The sequence below is a fragment of the Hylaeus anthracinus genome, unplaced genomic scaffold (assembly GCF_026225885.1).
Source record: "Hylaeus anthracinus isolate JK02 unplaced genomic scaffold, UHH_iyHylAnth1.0_haploid 3, whole genome shotgun sequence".
NCBI classification, from domain to species: domain Eukaryota; kingdom Metazoa; phylum Arthropoda; class Insecta; order Hymenoptera; family Colletidae; genus Hylaeus; species Hylaeus anthracinus.
The window spans coordinates 15,600,462-15,611,059 of record NW_026535284.1 but is presented as its reverse complement, the minus strand read 5'-3'; the positions used below and the strand labels follow the sequence as shown (position 1 = coordinate 15,611,059).

At 37.3% G+C, this 10,598-nt stretch overlaps 3 protein-coding genes across 5 annotated transcripts; 2 read left to right on the top strand and 1 right to left on the bottom strand.

Annotated features, from left to right (window-relative positions):
- The first annotated feature begins 66 nt into the window (after positions 1 to 66).
- LOC128893643 (phenoloxidase 1-like) lies at positions 67 to 5,184 on the top strand. Of its 2 annotated transcripts, XM_054154763.1 has the most exons (10): positions 67 to 289; positions 436 to 628; positions 777 to 1,000; positions 1,083 to 1,285; positions 1,363 to 1,780; positions 1,844 to 1,972; positions 2,118 to 2,442; positions 2,581 to 2,813; positions 2,964 to 3,853; positions 4,589 to 5,184. In XM_054154763.1, exons 1-9 carry the CDS (start codon positions 179 to 181, stop codon positions 3,207 to 3,209), a joined length of 2,082 nt encoding a protein of 693 aa, XP_054010738.1. In that variant the 5' UTR covers positions 67 to 178; the 3' UTR covers positions 3,210 to 3,853; positions 4,589 to 5,184. The 2 variants fall into 2 exon arrangements, with proteins under 2 accessions (XP_054010738.1, XP_054010737.1); XM_054154762.1 differs by lacking the exon at positions 67 to 289 and having other exon boundaries at positions 501 to 628; positions 4,603 to 5,184.
- On the bottom strand, positions 3,855 to 5,883 carry LOC128893649 (uncharacterized). The gene is made up of 3 exons (XM_054154772.1): positions 5,406 to 5,883; positions 5,181 to 5,272; positions 3,855 to 4,520 (listed from the first exon to the last, which is right to left on the bottom strand). Exons 1-3 carry the CDS (start codon positions 5,641 to 5,643, stop codon positions 4,185 to 4,187), a joined length of 666 nt encoding a protein of 221 aa, XP_054010747.1. The 5' UTR covers positions 5,644 to 5,883; the 3' UTR covers positions 3,855 to 4,184.
- Positions 5,884 to 6,397: 514 nt separating this feature from the next.
- Positions 6,398 to 9,657, top strand: LOC128893647 (protein SET). 2 transcript variants are annotated; one of them, XM_054154769.1, is made up of 5 exons: positions 6,398 to 6,755; positions 7,464 to 7,653; positions 7,806 to 8,002; positions 8,119 to 8,383; positions 8,482 to 9,657. In XM_054154769.1, the coding sequence occupies exons 1-5, from the start codon at positions 6,495 to 6,497 to the stop codon at positions 8,505 to 8,507; spliced, it is 939 nt and encodes a 312-aa protein (XP_054010744.1). In that variant the 5' UTR covers positions 6,398 to 6,494; the 3' UTR covers positions 8,508 to 9,657. The 2 variants fall into 2 exon arrangements, with proteins under 2 accessions (XP_054010744.1, XP_054010743.1); XM_054154768.1 differs by having other exon boundaries at positions 7,797 to 8,002.
- Positions 9,658 to 10,598: the final 941 nt, after the last annotated feature.

Here is a 10,598-nt window from a genome sequence, read left to right as displayed (position 1 = left end):
CAGCAGCGGTGGTTTAAACAGCCAACAGTTTGCTAGATACTATTACTATTAGTACGTCACAGTATAGTACTTCGTGAAACATCTACAAGTGAAGAACTTTAGATCATTGTTAATTTTACTTTTTTTTCTATTATACATTAACATTTCTATTATATTAAAAAAAAAACTATCAATTAATATGGCAACCGATAAGTCGCGTATTTTGTATCTCTTCGATCGACCTTCCGAGCCGGTTTACGTGCCCAAAGGAGACAAAAAAGTCGCTTTTGATATACCACCTGATTACTTGGTAAGTTCTCTTCTTTATTAATATCGTATATATTATTATACAATATATTATTATACAAAAATTATGTAGTATCTTATTTGATAGCATATTAATATCTTCGAATCAACGCTTCGAATTAATTTGTTTTCTGTCTGTGGTATGTGTAGCCTGACAAGTATCGTCCCGTTGCAACCGAAGTATTCAACCGCTTCGGCGAGGATGCAGATTCAAAACTCCAAGTGAAGCAAATCACTCTTCCAGATCTTAGCGGACCTATGCAGCTGGGACGTCGAGAACCATTTTCGCTATTCATTCCTGCGCATCGAAAAATTGCTGCTCAACTTATAGACATTTTCATGGGTACGTGTATATCATAATTTCAAGGGGTTTACACCCAGAAGCTATTAATTACTAAACTGTCGTTTGCATGCATTTATGGCACACTTATTCTTTTATATGTATGAGTACACATGCCTTTTCTATTAATTACTTATGTTTCATGTTGCAGGAATGAGGACATACGAGGACTTCTTATCCGTTGCTGTTTACTGCCGTGATCGTTTGAATCCAAATATGTTCATTTACGCACTTTCTGTAGCAATATTGCATCGTCCTGATACAAAGGATCTACCGGTACCACCGTTGACCGAGATATTTCCAGATAAATACCTCGATGGTGCTATTTTTTCGAGGGCTAGGGAGGAAGCCAATGTTGTTCCCGCTGGTTCAAGGGTATACAAATAGTTCTCACTAATTTGAGCAAATAGAATATTTTAAGGGTTACTTTATAATTCTATATCTTTTTTGCGTGTAGATACCAATCGACATCCCAAGAGATTACACCGCATCGGATCTCGATATGGAACATCGTGTCGCGTACTGGAGGGAAGACATTGGGATCAATCTCCATCACTGGCACTGGCACTTGGTCTACCCATTCGAAGGACAGAGAGTAATTGTAAACAAAGATCGACGTGGAGAGCTATTTTATTACATGCATGAGCAAATTATGGCTAGGTAACCATTCTATTTAATAATTTTATCAGCGAATATACGAATGAATATCATCTGTACTTCATCTATTATGCCTTTAGATACAACTGTGAACGTTTGTGCAATCGACTGGGACGTGTAAAGCGCTTCGTCGATTGGCGCGAGCCAATCCCTGAGGGTTACTTCCCAAAATTAGATTCCATGGTTGCTGGACGTACATGGCCAGCTCGTCCAAGTGGCGCTGTTCTCAAGGATATCGATCGACCAGTGGATCAATTGGATTTCGACATTCAGGATTTGGAAAGATGGAGGGATCGTATTTATGAAACGATTCATACAGGATCTGTAATCAACACGAGAGGGGAAAGGATACCGTTAACAGAAAAAGATGGAATCGACATACTAGGAAATATAATGGAGGCCAGCATCCTGTCTCCTAATCCAAACGTTTACGGCGACCTTCATAACTTGGGTCACGTTGCTATTTCTTATTGTCACGATCCAGATCATCGTTACTTGGTGGGTATACATAATTGTTGTACCTATAGAGCATTTTTAAAAAGATTCTTTGATTCTTCTTAGGAGAGGTTTGGTATCATGGGTGATTCTGCGACTGCTATGAGAGATCCAATATTCTATAGATGGCATGCTTTTGTTGACGATGTTTTCCAAGAATATAAAAATACTCTGCCTGACTACAGCGTGCAACAGGTAAACATACACTTTATTAGAATGTATAACAAATATACAAAGCTGTTTATTCTGAGATTATTAAGAATAACCAACAGATTTTTCTTTTCATATAAAAAGAATAAATAAAATAATGTAAAATACTAAAATGTTTCTTTTCTCACAGTTGGACTTTCCGGGCATTGAAATAGGGGATGTCAGATTGACAACAAATCAACAGCGCAACGTATTGAACACTTTCTGGACCCAGAGCGTCGTCGATCTGTCTCGTGGACTTGATTTCACGCCACGTGGCCCAGTGCTTGCTAGATTCACTCATTTGAACCATGCCGACTTTACGTATACAATTGTTGTCAACAATCGCAACAGTGCGGTACGAAGAGGCACTGTCCGTATTTTCATTGCTCCTAGGGAAGACGAGCGTGGACTTCCTTTTATGTTTAAACAACAAAAGAATTTGATGATCGAAATGGATAAATTCACCGTGTCGCGTATGTTTCCAATAATATTATTTTTGCAACCTTACTTTTTTGACCTGATTTAAACCTGATTTTTTTTAATTATTCAATTTTTTAACACGTACTCATATTACAAAATTTTGTTTAATATTTTTCCTCGTCTTGCTCCAGTTCGTCCAGGACAAAATACAATTGAACGCAAGTCAACGGAATCCTCTGTAACTATACCATTCGAGAGAACCTTCCGGAATTTAGACGACAGTAGACCGATTAGTGGTGATTCTCTGGAACAATTCAATTTCTGTGGATGTGGTTGGCCGCATCATATGTTAGTACCTAAAGGAAACAAAGAAGGCTACCCGATGGATCTTTTTGTTATGGTCTCTGATTACAATAGCGACGCTGTGAGTAAATGTTTAATTAATTTGACACTTGCAATACTAATAAACTACATATAGATTTATATCAGATTATAAATTTAATTTGCAATAACTCTTGATAGTACAATTGCATGTATTTGAAGTAAGATGTTTACAGTGCAATTTAATGCTTAGGTTCAACAAGACGAGTCATCCTCTTGTAAGGATGCCGTGAGCTACTGCGGGTTGAGAGATAAAAAATACCCAGATGCTCGATCCATGGGATTCCCTTTCGACCGTCAACCCCGTGCAGGTGTTGAAACTCTGGCACAGTTTCTCACTGGAAATATGGCAGTCACGGAAATCAGCGTCAGATTTACGGATAACGTTGTGCCTAGATCTAGATCTGGAAGCATGGGAAATACGTTAGTATTTTCTTAAATTGTGCTCGTGGATTACACATATTCATCATCTTATGTTACGTATTTATCAAGGAATTTTATCAGGGCCCTTTTATGCAACGATAACATTTAGCTTTCTTAAAATTTCAATTATTATAGATTAAGAAAGGAGATGGAGTCGTGACAGTTAAATGATGTAAAAGAAAATAGATTATATATATATATGCAATAAAAGAAAAATAAAAAATATTTGGTGGGAACTATTGTCACTATTAACTTGAGCGTTTTACCACCGATGGCGCCACTAAATGATTCTAAGGAACCAGTGGCGCCATCTTACAGAAATGGTGGGAACTATTATTGTCACTATAAACTTGAGCGTTTTACCACCGATGGCGCCACTAAATGATTCTAAGGAACCAGTGGCGCCATCTTACAGAAATGGTAGGAACTATTATTGTCACTATAAACTTGAGCGTTTTACCACCGATGGCGCCACTAAATGATTCTAAGGAACCAGTGGCGCCATCTTACAGAAATGGTGGGAACTATTGTCACTATAAACTTGAGCGTTTTGCCACCGATGGCGCCACTGCTGTTACTAAAACCCGCTCACTGAGCGGCTTAGTGAGCGGTGACCTTTCTGGATCAAGCTCTTGTGGAAGGATAAAAAAAAATGTACAGGTAAGTAAAAAATACGTATATTTTCAAGGCAACATTTTCAAAGTTATGATACAAGATCTGACTAATCTGCTTGCTACATGGCTAAAGAAAGAAGTGAACCAGGTAAAGAAGAATGACGTGGAATGATGGTAGTTCTTGCATAAATTGAAGAATGATACTAAATTGATAAGAATTTACTGGACATGGCACTGACGAATTCTGAAGTGGATCTGACTGATTATAAGTGAAATGGGCTTGATAAATCTGAGCTTGGCGAGTGATGTAAACATGAGAGGGAACTGAATGTTTAGGATTATTAAAATACTGCTACAATGAAACTCGAAATATGTAGTTACGATGGAGTTTCGTTGTAAAGGCCCATATCCGCTCTAAATAAAATATTCATTATTTCCCGTTGAATCGCAGTTTGGACATCGGGAGAATATTTCTGTAACTTTTTGGCTACCAACTGTCCAAAAACTTGATTTTCATCTTCTTCGTGATGCGCTTCAGCCACTCTCGATGCTTTCGATAATATTTGAAAAACTTCATCCAATCTTTCGTCGTATTTACTTTTAATGTTAAACTTAGTAGATGATTGAATTTGAGAAGATAGAATATCCTTTGAGATCGCTTGTGTCTCTGTTGACGTATCGTTATCTAGGATGTCTATTTTCTCTTCGCGAATCTATAACAAAATTCATAGGGAAATCGGCGGTAGTCAATGTTTCTTTTATTATGGGAATTTTGTTACAGCCTGTAACTTACAGGTGCCAACAACGCCAGAGAGAAATGGCTGGAGTCTTACGAAAGGAGGAAGTTAGAAGAGAGTGGTGCGTAGGAAAGACAAGGATAAAGCAATTTGTGACGTCACGCTTGGTTGAACGCGTGAGCCTTCCCTGGCGAGTGGCAACCCTGTTCACCACACTTTGCTGGTGTTGCTTCTAATTCCCTTCTAATGCGCACTGTTTTTTCCGTCAGAAGAATATCTAATACGAGCTTAATAAAACTGGCGTCCTTAGTCATCCTAAAGAATGATATAATACAAGTACAAATGAATTGAAACCACGCATGGTTTCCTATAGCTACAGTACCATACATACAGTACTGCGCGCTCAGCTTTCTCCACTGCGCATGCGAGAGCTGGAAGCAACACTAGTAGTGGTATCACAAATCTGTTTCCAAGGGAACCGAATAAACAAAAAAACTTCTTTGTTACTTCCCATTAATAATATTCCCCGAAAACAATTATAAATAAAGAGACGACATGGTTAATTTCTTTGGAAACGAAGGTCGTATTTCGTGGCAAGATAATTATGCGTAAATAAAGCATCTTTGTATCGCTTACAGTACTTTGCGACGATCGAACTTTATTCTTGTCCCAGAGAAAAAGTAGGCTCTTGAAAGCATACCAACCACTCTCGTATACATCATCCCTGCCTACAATATACAACAAGAAATGAACAATTTCTATTTTGCACTCGATATAATTACAAGCGTTAAATTAGCAAATACAATTTACTCCGAAGCATAAAAGCATTACAATGGTCGCTATTCCCCTCTTTGCATTTACCTTTCCTCGTACCCTGACATTTTTTTATTTTCGCTCTCTCTCTTCTAAGGGCTGATCGCAGAGCATTCATTTTTTTCTTGCATTCTTCCGCTGTTGTATGAAACTCCATAGCAATTTCGTCCCAGACATCGTTCTTTTTCATTTTATTGTAATAGCTGGGATGCTTGGTGTTCCATAAAATTTCGTTGGCGCGATATATTTCGATAAATTGTAACGTAGCGTCGTCGGACCACTCCATAATGTAAAGTAGTCCCAATTACGATGTTACGAGTTCCTTTGAAGAAAATTTGTAGAAAAGCAAAAGTCAGACGACCAGCGATACGCGCCGATTATGGTACCGTGCAGACCAAGATAATGCAGACTGGTTACGCGACGCGACGATGTTACGCAGACCTAACCCAGACGCAAGATTGGCCAACTTCAAGCCGTAATAACGTCGCGTGGCTGACATAGAAAGTCCTCTAGATAATGGAAAATTTGTTACGCGCCATCCACATCTGAGAATAGAAATATAAGGCGCGAATTGCAAACATTATGTTTTAGTTACTTAGTTATTCGAACAATTTTTAAAGAGAAGGTCATAGATACATTGTAACCATTGGTATAGATTACAGAAAGTAACAAACTATAAAAATTTCTTTTCAAACATATAACCATATTTTCAGTTATAGTCCAATTTAAAGTTCCCGCTGTAATAGAAGAACGTAAGATGGCCGACGGGCCTCCCTCCTTGGCTTCATAGGCAAAACCCTAGGCTTCGAATAAATCTGAAGTTTACCGATATGTTTGTCTCGTTTCCTCTTTTGAACATTTTCCAAGGAAGGAAACGAGACCGAGAAATCGGCAAACTTCAGATTTATTCGAAGCCATATATCCCTATGTCCCTATGTCCGCGGGGTGGATGCGGCCAACGACGGTTGCGCATTTGGAACGGGTAGCTGAAAAGCGTAGTTTCCTCTCTGCGAGAGTACTCTGTGGTTTAGCTCGCTTACCCGCCGCAAATTAGTGATAGGAGCGTGACGAACGCGGAGTGAGTGCGTACTGAAAATAAACAGAGAGTAGTGGAGTGGTGACAAGAGCGCGGGTCGAATGATGTCTTCGCCGAATAAAAAAGCCAAGGAATTGGAGGATCCGGGTTCAGGCGAGGGCGTCGAGTCGCGAGATTATGACATTGAAATACAGAAGACGCTGGAGGAGATTGACGGGTGTCAGAATCAAATCGATGGCCTCAATGAGAAAGCCAGCGATGAAATTCTCGAAGTCGAGAAGAAGTATAATAAGTTGCGTAAGCCCTACTTCCAGAAACGGAATGACATTATCAAGAGGATACCCAATTTTTGGGTCACCGCAGTATCCTTTCGCACGATGACATATCATTTAGCGCGATAATAATTACCGATATATCTTTGACGTTTCTTGGCGATACCGGCGTCCACCGGCGCTAGTCGCCATCTTGCCTACTTGTATACGTTACGAAGTACGTATAACTACATGCGGTCACGCGGAATATAATACACATTTATTTTCATAACAATCCTTTCTTCGAGCGGTTCCACCAGCGACACAGCGAACGTAATTTCATTTATTATTCTCTTATTACGTGCCTTTCATTATTCTTTTACATTACCCGCTTTTACCAACTATTGTATTTTGCATTGCACGTTACTCGAACAGCATAATTGTTTTTCTTTTTCGTAATATTCCTTCCTCTATTATTTCAATCTGACGAATCGTCACTCCTTTAACTTTCTTCTTATCGCGTTTCGAGTTACTTATTCATTTATTATATACGCATTAATGTATGTATTAATGTAAAGTACAATGCTGCTTAAAATATTAGGTTGACCTTACAAGTAGTACAGCTTTTTTGAATACATATTTCAAGTGCATTTTATTAGATCCCCCTCTAAAATCTCCAAATATTTATCTTTATCGATGAACGATAGTCAGCAAAACTGCTCCAATTTATAAAATGTAATAAGTTGCATCTAATTTTATGATACTACAATGTTTCTTGTAAATAATGGAAAATAGTAAATTTTCTTATCCAGTACATAGTTTGTAAACAATAAAGAAATAGCAGAAATATTAGAAGAAGACGAAGAGGATGTGCTTCGATTTTTAAACAAATTAGAGGTTGAAGAATTCGAAGACATTAAATCTGGTTATAGAATCAATTTCCACTTTGATGCAAATCCGTATTTCGAGAACGACGTTCTTACCAAGGAATTTCATTTAGGTTCTTCTGGTGAGCACATTTCTAAATCAAAATATTTTGTTTTTTTTATTATACTTCCCAGTACATATTTTTGGAACAGTACTTAGTTTATAAGTCACAGAACGATCAAGAAGAATAATCGTAGTTTTAATGTATCTCCTGCTTTTTTGCAGGAGATCCAGCATCTCAAAGTACACCTATCCGTTGGAAAGAAGGTGCCGATCTAACGAAAAGAGCAAAAACCAAAGCCCCGTTGAAAGGACGCAAAAGGCCGCTAAAACACAGATCATTCTTCGACTGGTTTACGGACCATGGAGACCCCAGTTCAGATGAAATAGCAGAGTTAATTAAAGATGATATGTGGCCTAATCCATTGCAGGTAAGATCCTTTATTTGTACATGTAAGCATAAATGCTTATATTGCGTTAACTGTAACACTTTTGCTAATACAAACCATATATTGAAAGAAACATAATGTGATTACTTTGTCTTCAGTATTACTTGGCGCCAGATATGGATGTTGAAAATGGAATCGAAGGAGACGGCGAAGATTGTGACACGGAAGAGGAGGAGGAAGAAGATGATGGTGGTGCGGATGACGGCGACGAAGCAGGTGAGGGCGAAGAAGGAGATGATAGTATAGTTGTGGTCGAAGACGATGTGGATGAAGACGAAGAAGAAGAAGAGGCTGTGAACGACGAAGATGATGGAGTAAACGAAGAAGATGATCTGTTAGTCGACGATGAAGTGGATCGCGAAGGTACTTATATCTCTGTTTTTAATTATTCATTTTGCTTTGACACTGATACTAACAGTTGGAGTGAAAAAAATTAAATATTCAACTAATTTTTGTTATAGATGGCGACGGAGAGGAACCAGAATAGAATTAAAAGTTGATTTTTCGCAACATCGGTTACAGTCATAGATATTCAGAAATAATCACTGAAAATACACATCAGATTGGTTGAAAATAGATGAAGTTTGCAGGACTGATTACATTGAGCCATATGAATAAATCTCGGGATAAGTTTTCAAAACTTAAGTAGGAAACTTTAACTGAATTCAGCAGACCTCTTTTGGCGCAAAAGGATACCGGGTGTATAAAAGTACAATATTTATTCAATTGTGCTGAAAGTAATCGAGGAGAAGACGGTCTGGATAAGTTAGATAGGTTTCACTTTGCACTTTGTTCGGAAATAGTGCCAGGATACAGTACGAATTCCTTAGTTATATTCATATGGCCTAGTCATTCTCTATTATAGCGGACATACGATGAAGAACACCTGTTCAGTTTGATCGTGTCATAAGTACATTAAGAATAAAATAAATTATAAAATATGACGGGGTACGGAACACGTGTTCTTTTCGGCTTGTTCCATCACGAAAATCTATTCCATCGCGTTACTTCCAGAACGAGGTGTTTTAGTTATTTTTGAGAGTGACAATATCACAATTATATGTCGAGATTTACAGAATATCATTTTTTCTCATCGAAAGGTGTGTTATTTTTATTTGTAAAAGTACTGGAAAACGATTAATCTATTATCAGATTATAGTCACGGTTTATTTAATAGTATAGAAATGTAAAAGCGGCGGAAACTATGAAGAACTTTTTATTTTAATTGTTTTGAATATTTTGACAAACTTTTAACAACATATCGCTAACGATTACAATTTTATTAATGTAGCAGTTTATTTTTACTGGGAGGTGATACGTATACGAATGTAAAAAAACCTAAATATCATCATGCTTTTTTATTACGATTACAATTTTGTTACCTACACGATGCAAGATTAAAAATTTACTCTCTTGATAAGTGTAGAAAGTTTTGATAAAAACATCATTCTTTGTTACACGTTTATTTTCATTACAAAGATATTCGAACTTTATAAAACGAATGCGATATTTGCAAATATTTTTGTATACGGTGCAGGTCAAATGTAAAAAGTGTATATCGTCGCGATGTTCTTTCTTTAAAAAAACATTGTACGCCCGACTAGCAATGTGTATAACACGACATCCGTTTAATTAAAGCGAACAATGGAAAAGAACCATTCGCTGTTTGATTTATAAAGATTCGTAACTTGTATTTCCGGCAATACTCCCTCGACATTTCCAACAAGAATCGAAATTTGTCACGCTCAAACCGAAAATCACCGAATGAAACTCACCTCGTTCTTATTCTTCCAGACTTAACGTCGCAAACTTTCCACTTTCGCGAGAAGAAACTAATATCGCAAAACGTTTTTCATGCGCTTCTTATTCTGAGCTCACCTTTTCAAATTACTGTTACTATCCAAAGGTGAAGTTAGAATCAGGAGTCAAATCGCAAACCTGTTGTATCTCCCGCGGTGTGCCAACAAACAATTACGAAGAACACGTTGCGATTGATTTTAGACTTCATGTCATCGTACAGAAAACGAACGAAATAAAGTTGTCAGTTTGATATAGGAATGAGTTTTTATATTTGAAACTACTTATAAAGATAAATACGTGAATATAAGACATTTTAATACGAGAATCGTTGAAACGTTTCACTCCAGTTTCTTTCTTTTGTACGATATATCACCCAGAACGAGTCGAAAATTGTTGTATCGATTTCAACGTATTTTCTTATGATTTCTTGTATGATTACCCATTTGTCGATAAAGATTGCTTCCTGGAGACACCGTCTTTCTTTTGAAATCAACCTAATCGTCATCCTCGAATTGTCCTTCGAAAGAAACGAAGAAGCCCTTCTGAATTGTACACAGAAGTTAACGATTCCCGTGTATACGACGACATTTACTTTGCTTGTTATTATATATTATTTTATCGACGCTACGAAAGATTAGAGAAATGTTGATACGACCAAGAGATGAAATTAAACTAAAAGAAAAATAAACGATCATGGAAATATAACAAGTATAGGTGGTAAATTTAAGATTTTAATATTTAAGATTTTATTGTTTATAATACTTGTAAGATGTGAAAG

Excerpts from the sequence above, each read along its gene's own strand:
- LOC128893643 (XM_054154763.1), top strand. The coding sequence starts at position 179 with ATGGCAACCGATAAGTCGCGTATTTTGTATCTCTTCGATCGACCTTCC. Across the intron at positions 1,001-1,082 it reads TTGTTCCCGCTGGTTCAAGG|ATACCAATCGACATCCCAAG; the intron begins GTATACAAATAG and ends TTTTGCGTGTAG. Across the intron at positions 2,443-2,580 it reads GGATAAATTCACCGTGTCGC|TTCGTCCAGGACAAAATACA; the intron begins GTATGTTTCCAA and ends GTCTTGCTCCAG.
- LOC128893649 (XM_054154772.1), bottom strand. The coding sequence starts at position 5,643 with ATGGAGTGGTCCGACGACGCTACGTTACAATTTATCGAAATATATCGC. Across the intron at positions 5,273-5,405 it reads ATGTCAGGGTACGAGGAAAG|GCAGGGATGATGTATACGAG; the intron begins GTAAATGCAAAG and ends TGTATATTGTAG. Across the intron at positions 4,521-5,180 it reads TTCGATCGTCGCAAAGTACT|ATTCGCGAAGAGAAAATAGA; the intron begins GTAAGCGATACA and ends ATTTTGTTATAG.
- LOC128893647 (XM_054154768.1), top strand. The coding sequence starts at position 6,495 with ATGATGTCTTCGCCGAATAAAAAAGCCAAGGAATTGGAGGATCCGGGT. Across the intron at positions 6,756-7,463 it reads CCAATTTTTGGGTCACCGCA|TTTGTAAACAATAAAGAAAT; the intron begins GTATCCTTTCGC and ends TCCAGTACATAG. Across the intron at positions 8,003-8,118 it reads TGTGGCCTAATCCATTGCAG|TATTACTTGGCGCCAGATAT; the intron begins GTAAGATCCTTT and ends CTTTGTCTTCAG.